This window comes from Lutra lutra, chromosome 5 (genome assembly GCF_902655055.1).
Source record: "Lutra lutra chromosome 5, mLutLut1.2, whole genome shotgun sequence".
NCBI lineage: Eukaryota > Metazoa > Chordata > Mammalia > Carnivora > Mustelidae > Lutra > Lutra lutra.
This window is the reverse complement of record NC_062282.1, coordinates 37,249,847-37,267,824: the sequence shown is the minus strand read 5'-3', so window position 1 is coordinate 37,267,824 and position 17,978 is coordinate 37,249,847. Positions and strand designations below refer to the sequence as shown.

General features: G+C 37.0%; 1 protein-coding gene across 3 annotated transcripts in view; it reads right to left on the bottom strand.

Annotated features, from left to right (window-relative positions):
- PARP8 (poly(ADP-ribose) polymerase family member 8) overlaps positions 1 to 17,978 on the bottom strand; it is a 177,799-nt gene that overhangs the window by 93,106 nt on the left and 66,715 nt on the right. For 2 of the 3 annotated variants that reach the window (XM_047729841.1, XM_047729839.1), the window contains exon 4: positions 1,683 to 1,745. The exons of the other annotated variant lie outside the window; for it this stretch is intronic. In XM_047729841.1, the coding sequence (XP_047585797.1) occupies positions 1,683 to 1,745 (63 nt within the window). The remainder of the gene's footprint in view (positions 1 to 1,682; positions 1,746 to 17,978) is intronic. 3 annotated transcript variants of the gene reach the window in all.

Genomic DNA, 17,978 nt, shown 5'->3' with positions numbered 1-17,978 from the left:
TCCTTTGACCTTCCAAATTGGAATAACCTTCCTCACAAAATTACTTAGCAACTATGATTTAGTTTACAGCCTGAAGAGCACAGAAGAAAGAACACAGACTTTAGAATATGCCTTCACAAGCCCTGTGAGCCTGAGAAAAAGAATTGGCTAATCTCCTCCTGCTTATTTGGCAAGTGAGATAACATCTCCTTCCCAGGATTGTCAAGAGGATCACAGGGAAGATGATAAGTGGAAGAAAGAAGCTTGTGTAATGGGAGGAGACAAATCAATGAACGTATTTATTAACTCCCTCCCATTCCCCAAAACTCAAGCATGAGAAGATAAAAAATAATTCTGTAGAGGAGGACATCTTCATTATCCATTCCCCTCCTTCCCCTCTGGGCTGAATATGAAAGTCCTTGGGTTTGCAGGAGAATTCCTTCTCCCAGGGGAGAAAATTGCTGAGCTAATGGACAAGCCAATCAGATAAGCCTAACTTCAGCCGGGAGACTTCTAACACCTGCGGTAAACAGAGAAAGGTTGAGCCCAGAAAATTTCAGAGATGGAAGCAGAGGCCTGATCAAACTAAAACTAAATCTCTCTACCAATGAACTTTTCAAGGAACAAATAACTTTTTTTTTTTTAAGATTTTATTTATTTATTTTACAGAGAGCATGTGAGTTGGGGAAAGAGCAGAGGGAGAAAAACCAGCAGACTCAGCCCACTCAGCGTGAAGCCCCATGTAGGGCTCAATCCCAGGACCTGAGCAATCGCAACCTGAGCCACAATCGAGAGTCAAACGCTTAACCAACTGAGCCACCCAGGTGCTCCCTTTTACTCTTTTAAGCCAGACTTACATATTTTTTGTGTGTGTTTCTTACAACCAAAATCATCCTAACTGGTACACAGACCTATTAAGCCACATGAGATGTTTTAATGTGAACATCTACAAGCTATTTAAACTAAAAACTCATAGGCACATAGCCTTAGTTTTATGATTTTTTTGTTACAAAGTGTCTACTTGCATGATTTACTTAGGATTTTAAGTAACATTCACACATTTTATAGAACTTGTGACCTAAAATGAACCGTAATAAATCAGATACTACACAAGAAAAGTTGCAAGTTCACAGTCTTATTATTTTTCTGTCTGCCAAACATAAGGTCATTCTCTTTAGGGTGTAGTATTTTTTTTTTTTTCTTTGTGGTTAAATGATTTTTTTTAAGTCCTTCATGGTTCGTTATTTTGTTTCATTATGTATATATGTATATAAAGTTGAATTTGGTAAACTGTAGTCCTAGCCACTGCTTTTTTTGTTTGTTTCTGGACTACAGACTTTTTTGGGAAGTCAGCAACTCAAGGGAGAGTGAGAATACTTTGAGACTATAGAACAGTATTTCTAAGTGCTTGCTACAATCAATTAGCTTTTCGCTCTTCATTAAGCTTTTGAAAAATGATTTGTTCTCACAAGATTAATGTGGAAAATATAATTATTTGAAAACAAGGGTACTGTACTTAAATCTGACATATTTTGACCACGAAGTTAATTGATTACTAGATATTCAATTAACAAATGCAATTCATTATTCAGCCAGTGAATATGTAACTAAAAGGTAGCAACAAAGTAACAAACAGATAACCCAAAAGGAGCCCTTCAAATGTTTTAACAAAGGAAAGGTGGCAGTTGTAACAAGTATAATATCTAACTAGGATGTTGATGTTTTCTGTGGGAAGAGAAGATTCATCAAGGCAAACTCTGCTGACCCTAGATCCAGTGAAAGAAGAAATATAGAAGACTGAATTAATGGATTATTTGTTCAGATATTGTTGATGCTGTCTTAATATTCTATTTTCAAAGGATATATGAGGAAGACTTTTTTTTCCCCTTAAGCTATACCTAACTTTCAATTTGGTAGACACTGCTTTTCAAATTGAAGCAAAACATTTAAAGAGAGCATCTAATTCTCCCTGATCTCACCAGAATTCAGAAACGAATGAGTGTCCTTATTTTTCATGACCATACAGTTATTTTCAAAGGTTCAATAAGAATTTTCCCTCTCTTGTTACTAGAAAATTATTGGACAAATCAATTGTGTAACCAAAGCTATCCCTATAATATATTTGAAAATGATTTTCATTTAATCAGGAACGACAGGCAACTACTGAGGGACAAGGATTGACTTTACATGTAGCAGTAATGCTTATAAGTGTCCCCCAAGAAAACTGGCCTAACACTTGGCTGATAGGTTCCCAAAGTTATGAGATGGTGAGAAAGGTCACCTTCAGTCAGGACAGGAACCCTGGCAAATGCTAGGAGCCTCAACCAGACAGAAATTCACCCAATTACACAGGTACTAAAGATGAAATGTGTTGGAGAGTTTCCTGGTTTTGTTTTCCTAATTCACAAAAGTAAGTAACAAGAGGCTTTTAAGAGTCCAATCTAAAGTTGTTTTTTTTTTAAATTTCTCAATCACCTCAATAACTCATGGTTCTAGATTTGCAAACTCAAGGAGGCCTCTATGGCCAATTAACATTCTCACTGCAGCACTTCTTTTTTTTTTTTTTTTTTTTTTTTTTTTGGATGAAGAATTACCTTTGTAAATTACTTATGCTTTCAGGAGAAAGACTACAAAGAAAAACTGTGAAATTTGAAAATTTGAAAATGAGACACTAGCCCTTTATCTGATATGTCATTTGCAAATATCTTCTCCCATTCTGTCAGTTGTCTTTTGGTTTTGTTAACTGTTTTCTTTGCTGTGCAAAAGCTTTTGATCTTGATAAAATCCCAATAGTTCATTTTTGCCCTTGCTTCCCTTGCCTTTGGTGATGTTCCTAGGAAGATGTTGCTGCGGCTGAGGTCGAAGAGGTTGCTGCCTGTGTTCTCCTCAAGGATTTTGATGGATTCCTTTCTCACATTGAGATCCTTCATCCATTTTGAGTCTATTTTCATGTGTGGTGTAAGGAAATGATCCAATTTCATTTTTTCTGCATGTGGCTGTCCAATTTTCCCAACACCATTTATTGAAGAGGCTGTCTTTTTTCCATTGGACATTCTTTCCCGCTTTGTCGAAGATGAGTTGACCATAGAGTTGAGGGTCTATTTCTGGGCTCTCTATTCTGTTCCACTGATCTATGTGTCTGTTTTTGTGCCAGTACCATGCTGTCTTGATGATGACAGCTTTGTAATAGAGCTTGAAGTCCGGAATTGTGATGCCACCAACTTTGGCTTTCTTTTTCAATGTTGCTTTGGCTATTCGAGGTCTTTTCTGGTTCCATATAAATTTTAGGATTATTTGTTCCATTTCTTTGAAAAAAATGGATGGTACTTTGATAGGAATTGCATTAAATGTGTAGATTGCTTTAGGTAGCATAGACATTTTCACCATATTTATTCTTCCAATCCAGGAGCATGGAACATTTTTCCATTTCTTTGTGTCTTCCTCAATTTCTTTCATGAGTATTTTATAGTTTTCTGTGTATAGATTCTTAGTCTCTTTGGTTAGGTTTATTCCTAGGTATCTTATAGTTTTGGGTGCAATTGTAAATGGGATGGACTCCTTAATTTCTCTTTCTTCTGTCTTGTTGTTGGCAAACTCAACACCCAAAGAACAAATAATCCAATCAAGAAATGGGCAGAGGACATGAACAGACATTTTTGCAAAGAAGACATCCAGAGGGCCAACAGACACATGAAAAAGTGCTCCATATCACTCAGCATCAGGGAAATACAAATCAAAACCACAATGAGATATCACCTCACACCAGTCAGAATGGCTAAAATTAACAAGTCAGGAAATGACAGATACTGGCGAGGATGCGGAGAAAGGGGAACCCTCCTACACTGTTGGTGGGAATGCAAGCTGGTGCAACCACTCTGGAAAACAGCATGGAGGTTCCTCAAAATGTTGAAAATAGAACTACCCTATGACCCAGCAATTGCGCTGCTGGATATTTTCCCTAAAGATACAAATGTAGTGATCCGAAGGGGCACGTGCACCCGAATGTTTATAGCAGCAATGTCTACAATAGCCAAACTATGGAAAGAACCTAGATGTCCATCAACAGACGAATGGATAAAGAAGATGTGGTATATATACACAATGGAATACTATGCAGCCATCAAAAGAAAGGAAATCTTGCCATTTGCGACGACGTGGATGGAACTAGAGGGTATCATGCTTAGCGAAATAAGTCAATCGGAGAAAGACAACTATCATATGATCTCCCTGATATGAGGGAGAAGAGATGCAATATGGGGGGTTAAGGGGGTAGGAGAAGAATGAATGTAACAAGATGGGATTGGGAGGGAGACAAACCATAAGTGACTCTTAATCTCACAAAACAAACTGAGGGTTGATGGGGGGAGGGGGGTTGGGAGAGGGGGGGTGGGGTTATGGATATTGGGGAGGGTATGTGCTATGGTGAGCGCTGTGAAGTGTGTGAACCTGGCGATTTGCAGACCTGTACCCCTTGGGATTAAAAATATATGTTTTTTTAAAAAATAAAATTAAAAAAAATTTTTGAAAATGAGCAAAAAAGATACTGAATGTTTTCTGCTGAAACACTGGACCCTGCAGAGATTCTCTGATCCTAAGAGGTGTTTTTATTAACTCAGTTATTTTAAACCCTGCAGGGATAAAAGCTAAGTTGTTAAAAAAAAAAAAAATCATAATGCAAAATATTCCTGATCATGGCACTACAAATGAGTTTTTTCAGTAACGAATATATATCTTGATAAGTTAAATGTCCATAACACTAATTGCCATTGAACGATCTTTAGTACACAAATCGAAGAAAAAAAGCTCTGGGATGGACAAACGAATGCCTCCCTATTTCAGATTGATTTAGATGCTAAGCTGAAAAAAAGTCAAATCTATAAATACAATAGACTTTGTTTAAATATTTGTGGGTGGTGGGGGCACCTGCGCAGCTCAGTTGTTTTAAGCATCTGCCTTCTGTTCAGGTCATGATCCCAGGGTCCTGGGTTTAAATCCCAAATGGGGCTCCCTGCTCAGCGGGAGGCCTGCTTTCCCCTCTCCCGTGACCCCTGCTTGTGTTCCCTCTCTCTTGCTTTCTCTGTCAAATAAATAAATAAATAACATCTTAAAAAAAAATATTTGTGGGTTGTGAAAAAGTTAGAGGTAACTAAAAGGTTCACAAGCAGTGACTGGGTAAATAAAGAATGGGGTATCTATTGTGAAGGTCTGTGGCCAGGAAAAGGGATGTGGACTGCAATCGAGTAATACTGTAACCCCATTTTTATTAAAAATTTGGATTTACATATCTTTATCAAAATGTATGTATAGCTGTATTGGGCTTTTGTCGGGGAGAAGAGTATAAGGGTCTACTTTTGGGAGGAGGTTTCTTGGATCACTGATGGCTATTATTTCTGATGATGTTTGCTTCCAATTTTTTCTGGAATAAATGTTTTAATATTAATCAAATATACCTTTAGAGGAAAACGACTAGAATTAATTTAAAAATTTTATTTCCCAATCCAAATAAGAGTATATTCATTAATAAAATGGGGGGAAACACCTCTATATTTCCTGGGTAGCTCCCATACCTCTTTCAGCCATCAGTTCTCATTTTTACTTTCAAGAGCCCTCCCTCTCAGCTTCACCTGGCTCGTTCCCATCTGAGGCAGACAATATTAAGATCTCTCACTAAACACTGCCACAGGCCCGTTTACAAGCCCCTCTTAAAACTTTTCATAGCTATAATTGGGGTCAACATCAAATCAATGTTTCTTTCCCCCACTAGATGTAATTTCTCTATGTATCTTACTCACTGTCGTGTCCCAGATGCTTATGCATACTGCATCCTAAGAGATGCTCAAAATACATATGTAGCTCCCTTGCCATATACACTGAGTGACTCTTAAAATATGCTAGAGTGGGACACGTGGGTGGCTCAGTCGGTTAAGCATCTGCCTTGGGCTCAAGTCAGGATCCCAGGCTCCTGGGATCGAGTCCTGTGTCGGACTCCCTGCTCAGTGGGGACCCTGCTTTTCCCTCTGCCTGCTGCTCCTCCTGTTTGTGCTCTCTCTCTAACAAATAAGTAAATAAAGTCTTTAAAAAAAATTTTTTTTAAGTCTTTAAAAAGTATATAGTAGAGTAAGAAGTACTTTATGTCTTATCAAAGAGAAACAAACCTAAATCCAATTAACTTAAGTCTCTTTATAAGTCTGATTATAGGAGAGATGAATAACACTTGCCTTTCCCTCAGGGAATAGATTTTTTACATATGTAATATTTTAAGGGATATAATTTGGCCTATAATGCATCGGTATGAAGCAAATCACTATAATGGAATTTTATTGTACTGTGTAATGTCGTGAAGTGAGAACAAAGGAGTCACACTGTGTCTATACATTACATGTAGAGGGTTCAAGGACATTCATCTATAATTCAACATGCTCAAAATCATGAAAATATTACATTTGATATTTGCAACATTGATTATAAAATCTGAACAAACAATAAAGGGCACTTGAAGGTCTTAAAATTTCAATATTTGCAGGCCATGCAAATAAACAGAATATTTTCTGTTGAGATCGCTTCCCAGGAACCAAACAAATGTACACTGAATCCTATTACAGCACTACCACATGAGAGAAGCGACCACCAATCTGGCTTATAAAAATGTTCTTCCAGTCACTTTGAACCCTTTTGTTCACGATTAGTTTCTATTACAGTGCACATTACAGTGATAACTAACAAGACTGAGGCTCTAGAATACAGGTTAGTCTAACACTTGGTTCTGCATATATAATCTCGTTATAGTCTGGATTTAGGGTGGGCATAAATATCACACTATCTTAGCTTCCCTTTCTAGGCAGTGCATGGTTAAATCTGTGCCTTGGCATCCTTGATTTTGGCACCAAGAATTTCACTGAAGAAAATGGGAAAACTCCAGCACCCATAGAAAGTCACTTCTCTAATTTCTAAAAATAGGCAAGCAAACCTCTTAGTTTCAGAGAAGTCAATGAAGAAATTTCTCAAGCTACAGAGAAAAGCAAAGAGAGAGAACATTATTAACCATTTTGTTCAATCAACCTGAGAAAGATAAGGAATACTAAACATCCTGGGAACATTTGGCAATTTGGTTGAGAATTCACATTTCTAAGGAATAAAAATAGGAAAAAAAATCGATTTTACACAATTTTATATAAGGATAAATACATTACTGACAAATTGCGACTTGTTTAAAATGATTATGCGATTTTCAGCAAAAATTTACTCATATGCTGCCCTCTGTTATCATATCATATACAGGCTGAGTGTAGGATAATCATCACTTTTACCATCTAGTGGCCCCCCAAAGCAAACGGAGAACTGGATACTCCTACACCATCAAAAAGATCTTTTTTACTCCTGTTCCCCTTCATTTTTCTTAAGAGGGCCAATAAAAAGGAAAATGGCAAAATTTCTATCATGAGATTTCCCAACCCCTTTCTCTACCCTCAAGAAATCCTTCATAAATTACCATGAATTTCACATATAGCAATTAAAAAAAAAAAAAGGCAAAATAAATATCCATACAGGATCTTCAATTAAACCTCCATTTTAAAAGGAGGAAGATAAAGTTCAATGTTAAAAGCCTTTGTATCTCTCATACACACACACACACACACACACACACATATACACACACACACACACAATATATATATATAGATACTATATATATATGAGATACAAAGGCTTTTATATGTATATGTATATATATACATATATATGAGAGATACAAAGGCTTTAATATGTATATGTATATATACATATATATGTATATATGTGTATATATATATATGTAATTTTTTTTTAAGATTTTATTTATTTGACAGAGAGAGACACAGAGAGAGCAGGAACACAAGCAGGGGCAGTGGGAGAGGGAGAAGCAGGCTTCCTGCCAAGCCGGGAGCCTAATGCAGGGCTTGATCCCAGGACCCTGGGATCATGACCTGAGCCGAAGGCAGACCCTTAATGACTGAGCCGCCCAGGCGCCCCTCTTATTTATATTTTTGCCTTTAATATCATCATATCATATGTTCCTTGAAGACTTTCCTGAATGCTTCCCAAATTCAATTCCCATAACAAAATACACTTAAGGTCATTTTCTTCATTAGAAACTCTTCTAATGTACACAGTTAATGTACAGAGTGTGAGGAGAGTAAGGAAATGGTCCAAATGGGACAAGATCACTTAAGGAAGACTTTGGAGGTAAGTGTGTAATACTTGAGAATACACTAGATACTACAGATAGATACACTATATCTATCTAACTATATCTATAACTATATATAGCTAGATCTATATCTATGTATATCTATAGATACACTATCTATATCTAATACTTGAGAATACACTAGAGACTACAGATAGACACTACAGATAGATACTAAATACTACAGATAGTTACAATGGTTTCTACAGATCAACAAGTGTGAGACCCAGATCTGTAGAGGATTCTAGGGAAACTGAGCTGGTAGGGAAACAAGTAACCACGATGAATATTAAAATGAAACCTCACATGATAAGAAGAGATGGAAAATGATAGGAAAGACATTGGATTCTACAATAGATATTGACAAAATACCCTTTTTTTGGTATAACAAATTGTGAGGGTGTGAGCCCATAACTGATATCATTTCTAACCCTGAATATAGTTTAATTAAAATTTAAATACAAATACTATGAAAGCTTAATATAACCTTTCAAAAATTGACTTATTATAAAATATTAAGTGAAAGTCAGTCAATCAGGGAAATCCTTAAAGGCTTTTAAGTTAAAGTCAATCAATCAGGGAATCATTTAAAAGCTTTTTTAAAAACTACTTCAAGAGTTATTAAATATAAAGACTTTTTCAAGCAAATGTTTTCCATAAAGTATTGATATTAGCAATTTGAATCTTCAGTTCTTTTTAAAAGTCAAGTTGCCCACCAGAGAGTCTAATACACACCATCTGTTATGTCAGAATCAAGTTTTTTGTCCATTTTAAATCAGACTTCTATGACCATAACTCACAGAAAAAGGCACTGTTATGTGAGACTTATTCAGTTTAATTCCTATAGTTACCAAAAAAGAAAGAAGTTACTATCTGCTGAGTAAAAACTATTGTATGTCATTTACATTTGTCATTAAAAAACAATTTTTACAACTTTGTTTTCAAAGCCAAATTACCCAACAATATACTGAACATTTCCCACACATCTGTTAATTAGTTTTTATGCAAATATCGGTCTGCATATCAACTATTTCTATTCAGAATTTCTTTTTAACCATGTTTAGCAAATCTGTATAAAACCCTGATTGCATGTATAGCAAGCACAAAACTGGTTTTAAAAATTACAAGCACTATGCACTAATTTTTATGGATAAGTCCTATGGTATGTTTTGTGTTAAGATTCTCTCCCATATTGTATGTCGTTTATTTTTCCAGAGTCTAGTTACAACCTTAGGGGCAAGCACTAAATTATTGTCTCTTTATCACATTATTTCCAGTGCCTGCAACAATGAGAAACCCACATTCTTAAGCTCAATGCTAATAAAACTGGGATGGTTTTCACATGCTGGGAAAACCAAGATGGTAAAGATCACTGTCTCTTATCTGAACCCCCAGTGGCCAGATGTATTTTGAAATTCAGTTTTTCATATTTTAGAAAGATAACAGTGCACATTTTACACCTTATCATCAAAAACAATGTGTCTGGAGAGAGGCATGAACGTTCCCTCTGTTAACAAACTCATGTCAGGTCAGTCTGCCAATAATGGGCCAAACTTAGTAACTTTGTTTCAAGTTTCAGAGTTTTTTTTGGATGTAGAAATTCTGGATAATAAACTGTGTCTGTGTATAGACATACACACACACATACTTATATGTATTTTAACTTTTAATATCTGAAAGGATAACTCATGAGGCCACATTCTATAATTAAGGAAACACATAATTGATTATAAGAAATCTATACATAAACACCTAAACATTAAGTCCTATACGTTATGCTTTCCTAATGACTGTATCCCCCCAAAAATGAGAGAGAAGGCTGCAGGAGATAACGAACATTTCCCATCACAGTAAAATTAGATAAACGTATCTTAACATATCTTAATGGAAAGAACAAAAAGTTGTCTAGTGATCCTTTACTCAAGGTTCTACGAGGATATCTTCCTCTTCAGCATATAAATAAATTTAAGAACTCTACCGGACTTCCTGGATTTACCTGAGCCACACCTGTACAAGCAAAGGCACAATGCTAGGACTTTCCTAGTTTACATTTTCATTTGACTTGAGTCCAACAGACAAACACATTCATTCTTTTGGACAGAAGAGCAACAGAGCAATCAATTGAAAAAAGAAATTAAAAATGGAAAGACCTTGTTTTGATTTACTTTCTAAAGACCAAAAGATAAAAGGCTTGAGAAATGGCAGGAGATGGGGGTAGGGGGAGAACATTATGACATTATTCACAGAGTGGCAGAGTGAAACAGAAGTCAATAATCACCTAACTCACACTCTCACTGTGCAGATGAAGAAACATAATTTTATACGGATTCCCTCATTTCCATGCGGAACCAGAAGCAGAGCTAGGTTTTCTGACTTTTTCCTCTAAGCCATTTGGGTCTTGTGATTTTGTGAACCGAGCTTTGTTAGGGCAAGAAATTTCTGATTATTTTGCAAGAAGATTCAAATCGTTCTTCCTCAAAATATTTCTGAAGATAGAAGGCACAGAGAAAAGTTACTGTCCCAAAGCAATCCAAAGCCACCAGGCATCCCTCCTTCCACAGGTTACAACCTTGTCTTGTAATTAATATGCTTAAGTTTACACAGGCATTTCTTCATCTGTTCTATTTCACCTTTCATCATTATTAACAGAAGAAATGATTCACATTCTAAAAGTACAGCGCTGTTTTCAAAGGCAGACACTTAAGCTATAACAAAAATATCTCCATGTTTTTTGGCAATGAATAAATATTCCATCAGTTAAAGTACTGGTTAATAATCAGCACACACACTCACTTCTGTCCCATCAGCTTTTCAAGAAACAAAAATAGGTCTGACATTTATAAAATTACATAGACTAACAAGAAAAAAATGAAACTAAGACCAAACAAAATTCAGTTAAAATTCTTACACAATCTGTACTGATGACTTTAAGTTTCATGTTTTTTAAAAACATATTTCAATTTCAAAGGAGGAAATATACCCAGATGCTTGCCCTAATTAGTATCAGACAAACAGTAACACTTCTTAATACCTTAGTTAAAATGTTTCATGTGTGTTCCCTTCAAGAAGGCATTTAAAATGTTTGTAGGACAATATGTGCATACTCAAATGCTTCTAGCTCCTTTCTTCTCCCACTTTCCATCCTCAAATAAATTCTGCTCAGGTAACAGACATTTGATAAAAGATAGGAAACATTTCAAGGCCAGGCTTCATAGTCATAATATACACTTTTTTTCAACTTTTAAAACCAATGTGTATTTTTATGTTTAAAGTCTGCAAGGTGACAAGAAGGATACTGAAGTTGTCGTCAGTGTCAAGAAAGAGTCCAAATTTATCGGTAAGAATGGGAAGGAAAAACATTTGAGACAGCTAATCTGGAAGAGATGGATGGAAGATGCCTACAGGAGATATTCATACCTAACTGAAAAGAAATAATTCAAAAAGAGTTACCTTGCTCAACTGCAAAGAGAAATAAAATGTATTCCCATAACACTCATAAAATTATAGTCATAAAAATGGACCATCTACCTGGGCCTCTTATTTTATAGGTTAAGGAAATTAAGGTGCAGAGAGGTCTATCAATTTGTCTTTGGTTACAAAGCACTTGGTCCAGAATTTAGGTCTCCTTTGATCCAAATGCCTTTCATTAATTTCACCATTTTCACGATTATTTAACTGCATTTTTTAAAAGATTTTATTTATTTATTTGACAGACAGAGATCACAAGTAGGCAGAGAGGCAGGCAGAGAGAGAGAGAGGAGGAAGCAGGCTCCCTGCAGAGCAGAGAGCCCGATGTGGGGCTCAATCCCAGGAAGCTGGAATCATGACGTGAGCCGAAGGCAGAGGCTTTAACCCACTGAGCCACTCAGGCGCCCCTATTTAGCTGCATTTGTACAGCATATTTATTAACATTTATACACAGCAGAACACCAGCTCTTGCTCCAAGTCAGAAATGAATCAATTTAAACCAATCATGAAATGTACTTAACAACCTAATGTGAAAAAAAAGTTACTTTTCCTCTATATTTTCTTTCCTTAGCACAGCACCGTTTGTGGATGGAGACATGTCTAACTCTATTTGGCATAAGATTTGCAAATCAGTATTAGCTAGCAAAGGAAAGTTCTTTTAATGATGCGGTGACTGTTTAAACTACTTTTATTTAGTTCATAGTTACAAGAGCAATGAAAGCAAAATATGTCTAATTTCATTTTTTAAATGAATGAGATTTTCACTTTAGAAGAGGAGCAATGTTCAACAACCACACACTTACATATGTACCATAAAACTGGACCACAAAATCACTTTATTTTTGAGGAAAAAAAGTTTTGAATATGCATTCAATATTTTTAAAATGAGCTCTTCGTTACCTTTTTCTACTTCAATGAAGATCTTTGATTTGTCTCATCACATTATTAAATATTTTTCAAAGTTAACATAGAGATACCTGCAATATGAAAGGATATGGAAAAACTAAAATAGTCCATATAAAATTTCATTTTGAGTGATATAAAAATTATCCTTTGTAAGTGATGCAGCATTTTAAATTCTGTTGGGGAAGCCATCCATTCAAAAAATATTTAACTTCCTTGATTTTAAAGAATTAGTTTTACTTTTTATCTTTAAATGTTTTTGTATCAGACATGCTTGGGAAAGGAAAGGCAACTAATTCTGGGAGGGGAGTAGCCAAAAGTCTCATGTGGGTTCCAAAAAAGAAAGGTGGGGAGGGTGGTGGGGAAGGGAGGAAGAGAAAGAAAGAAAGAAAGAAAGAAAGAAAGAAAGAAAGAAAGAGGGAGGGAGAAAGAGAAAGAAAAAAAAGGAAGGAAGATAGATGGAGGGAGGGAGGGAGGAAAGGAAAAAAAAACCAAAAAAACAAGTCTGTGTAGTTTTAAGAACTGAGGAAACTGTAGGATGTTGATTTTTAAAATGTGATTCCTACAAAAACAAGAACCCGACACACAAATAGATAGTTTGACAGAAAAGCAAAAGTGAAGCTTAGACAGCCATCAGTTAAATTGCACTCAGAATATTAAAGAAAAGAATATGAGAATGATGTCAATTTAAGGATTATGTGGAAGTATCAAATGACAAATGTTTCTCAGAACTCAACAGATTCATTTTGACCATTTTTAATGAGGTGATTCATAGATAACTCAAAATTCAGATCATTCTTTGAAGTAAGTCTAATCACCACAGCATCCTTTCATCATGTATATGTAATCCCATCACCTATATGCAGTCTGAGATCTAAAATTGCAAATATCAATAAAGCTTCTTCCCCTGATGCTGTCAATTGACAGAGGAAACAAGATAATGGCTTAGAAATATTTGTTAGAACTGCAAGGAGAATACTTAAGCCTTAATTATTTCCACCTAGAAAAACGACACAGCAAGAATGCTGGCAATGGTCACATCTGCCCAGCTCTGGTCCTAAGACCTTCCTTCTCAAACAGGCACCATCCTAACCCACCCTGACATTTACAAAAATGCCTCTGAGGAAGTAATTCAAAGTCATTATCCTATTATGACTAAAAATACTACAAAACAAAAGACTTTTAACTTTTGTGAGCTTTTAAAAGCACACAGAAGGTTTTATAAATATGGCAAATATTAAGCCCTTGAGAAAAATGACATTCATACTCAGGGTGAAAAGAAGTCCTAAGGAACTATATTCTGTGACTAGTTCCCACCCATCATTAATCGAACTCTTACATTCCTGCAGCCAGTTATAGAGTTAAATGATTATTGAAGACCTACTTTGTGCCAACACAGCTGAATTAAGAATAGACACAGCCCCTGAACTCAGGAAGTTCCATGTATGGCCAAGGAAAATACAATAAAAATATTGCTCAAATAAATGAAAACGACAGCCGTGACAAATGCTCTGAAGAAAGATGACACCGTAAGTGGGAGCATAAAACAAGGACACAAGACTTGCCGCTGGTGCAGGGATGGGAAGTTTCCCACAGAAATCTGTAAAGGAGCAAAAGGAAAGGAATGGAGGAATTTTTTTTTTTTTAGATTTTATTTATTTATTGGACAAATTAAGTAGGGAGATCACAAGTAGGCAGAGAGGCAGGCAGAGAGAGAGAGAGGGGGAAGCAGGCTCCCTGCTGAGCAGAGAGCCTGATGCAGGGCTCGATCTGAGGACCCTGGGATCATGACCTGAGCCACCCAGTTGCCCCAGGAGTGGAGGAATTTAAACACACCACCCATGTTCTTCAAAATTTTCATTTTCTAGCCTTATAGCTTCCAAACTAAATGTGGAGGGCAGAGACTGCATTTTATTCCTCTAGATATCTGCAGTATCTGTAGCCCCCCGCACGCTAGAAGGTGCAAATCATAACCTGCTTTAACCTATTTTGCTGAAAAGAATGGAAAGCAAGCCTACAAGGAATGTGGACTCCCTGAGTATTTAAACTTTATAAAATATAGTCCCCCTCTACCCCTGCCACAAGTTTGACCAAAACCCTTGCCACAAATCTGATCGAAGCACAGTATCTACACACAGAAGACAATCATGAAAAGAGGGATACAGCTTGGCAGGATCAGTGTCCATCTTTTCCAGAGGACACTGGAAACGAGCAGTAGGTGCGGGCACTGGGCAAACTCCAATAGAAGGGAGGATTTGGCCCGCGAGAGCCAACGCTGACTCACAACGTGTCCAAATGAGCCTACAGCATTTTGTACAAGGAAGTGGCTTGGATGTTCCCTAAAAGAAGGGGAGTTGGTCATAAAAATACGACAGCCCCCCTACAGATGAGGAGCTGAGGGCAGAATGATTACCGAAACTAGTATCGCAGCAACCCTCTGTCACTCGCAAAACACTAAGAAAGTGCCTGTGCTTTACTTACCAACTTAAAAGGCCCTGAGAAATCTCACATTAGATTAATTTACGACTGTCAATGCCATCCTTACCCTATAGTGTGGGATTGCCTTATCCTTAGTGGGAGAGCAGTTTCTCATGACCACTCTTCCAGTTACATCCACAAAAAGAAATAATGTAAAACACAGAGTGATGGATTGTTCTAAGATGTGGCTTCCCTCCCCAGTACATGTCTACCCTGCCCCTTTTGGGCCAACAGAGGTACCTGGCTTCTGCCCTTGGAGAAAGGTCCACTGCAAGGGCACAGAGATGCTCTATGGGGACGAACCCTGAGCAGTGCCTCTCACACTTGGATAGGACTTGTCTGTACAGTCCTTGGTGGTCCCGCCCTTCTGAGAGAATATTCAAGAGCCAGCAAGTCGATGTGAGACCAGCATACAAAGCAGCTCCCTTGTGAGTTTTCCTGCATTGGGGAAAAGGGAACTTTCTGAATCATCTCTGTGGCCAAGCCAACTTTATTAAATGGAGCTTTGTTCCCAAGGGAATTTTTAATTGAGACATCACTGGCAATACGCAACATGCTTTTAAAGTGGCTGGTGATGCTAATCAATGTGGTTAAAGGTGAAGAAACAACCTCCCCTCTCGGATTCTCAAATCATATCTGAGGTACTCCTGTCAGCAAAAACATGTTCATAAAATGGAAAAAGATCTAAAAGCTCGAAGATAGGTTAACGAAACAGTTTCCACACACTTCATTGGACAGATTTTTACTGAACACCTTCTATGGAATACGCACTTAATGACATCATTTTTTTTTTTTTTTAATGCCATACATTCACGGTTACTATGTAGCTGAGGAAACAGGGACTCCCAAGCTTTGAAACACTCCCCCAGTCAGGCCCTACCAAGAGAAACAGTGAAGCTTCAAACCCAGGTCTGTCTGACACATCACTAAAAGAATCTTAAAAAAAAAAAAAAAAGTGGGGGCACCTCAAAAGCAACAGGGCAAGCGGTAAAATCGCCACATAGAGAGCGATCAAGCTTCCCAAAAAGAGGCTCAGAAACACCGAGGGTGTCCAGGCATAGCCACGCCCGCTCGGGCTCTAAGGGAAGCTTCGGAGGACTGCAGACAGGCACTGAATTAGAAAAACTATCGGAGCAGGACTGCTTACCACCTGAGAAGGCCAACACCAGCCATGCCATTTCGAACCACAGCCAGCCACAGAACAGAACATACCGGTTATGTTTCAGAAAGACTGAGGGATCTTCTACTGTTGTTGTAACTTAGCTATAAACCCTTTTTATTTATTTATTTATTTATTTATTTATTTATTTATTTATTTTTAAAGATTTTATTTATTTATTTGACAGAGAGATCACAAGCAGGCAGAGAGGCAGGCAGAGAGAGAGGAGGAAGCAGGCTCCCTGCTGAGCAGAGAGCCCGATGCGGGGCTCGATCCCAGGACTCTGAGATCATGACCTGAGCCGAAGGCAGCGGCTTAACCCACTGAGCCACCCAGGCGCCCCTATAAACCCTTTTTAAGTACTGGTGTTGTAAAAACTGTATCAACAACTGAAAAGGTCTGCTGTGGAAAAAACCATTAGTAAATTAATAAATTAATCTGTAATTTGTGTTATGTAGACCACTAGTTTTGTTTTAATTAACAGCCATTATTAACAGTAAACACATGAAATTATGTTTGAATTTCATAAACATGACCTGACTGAACATGTATGTGTTCATGTCAGGATCCACTACTTGGCTAATAATTTCCCAGACTAATAGTGATGACTCGAAGATAAGATTGTTATTTGAGCCTATGTGTAAGTATCCTGCTAAAAATGTAACTAGGTTGGGGCGCCTGGGTGGCTCAGTTGGTTAAGCGTCTGCCTTCGACTCAGGTCATGATCCTAGGGACCTCAGACGGAGTCCTGCATAGGGCTCCTTGTTTGGTGGGGAGCCTCATGCTCCCCCTGCTTGCACTCTCTCTCTCTCTCATTCTGTCAAATAAATAAATAAAATCTTTTTTAAAGTATATAACTAGGTAAATAATTCTCTGGTTGTTCTCACTTTAGACATCAGCCAGCATTCACCTCTAGCTAATACACACAAACATAAATATTATGTAAAATGCTTTATAAAGAACAACTGCATTCCTTTAACTGGTAGTATGCTACTAGTCCAATCAAAAAATTCTGCAATGATAACAATGAAAACGTTGAAATAAAGAATATCATATACAGCCAAAACTGCCATATGTATTGCTTTTACCAAAAAATTTTTAAAACAAATAACACGATTACGGTATTTCCCATTAATGAAAAGTTAAATTGTAGGCAGATGAGTGGAAGAGGGAAAGATACCTAACATTTCACCGAATACCATGTCCAGTCACTTCAGAGGGACACAACTGTGGTTCGTGGTTCTTACCCATCTAACATATCACATTGTCAAAATCAATTCAGGTAGCTGCAAATTCCTTTCTGAATCAATCAACTTCTGTTTTCAGTAAAGGGTAACTAAACTGATTTTTTTCCTTTCCTGTGCTGGCCCATGTACTATATCATTTAAAAGGAAAGAAAACAACAAATTTGATTAGCTATAATTTATTTTACATTTGATTAGCTATGACGTATTTTAAATGCATCTACTGGAAAGTTAGCAATCTGCACGCTTATTAAGGTAGGTAAAAGTAAAGAATTCATTTTCTCACATACAATCAATTTCACCGAGCTATATATCTGTTTCTTCATTCCAAAAGCAGAATGGAAAGGCATGTAATCTGAAGAGACAATCATATTTTCGAGCATTTTTACAGTTGGTCCTGAAGAATATTTATAGGCATGTCATTGCACAGATGGAGGCTGACCCAAAGAGAATAATTTCTTCTGGAGAAATTGAAATCCTCTACTTAAAATTTAAAAGGGAAACTAAATTCCTCATAAAT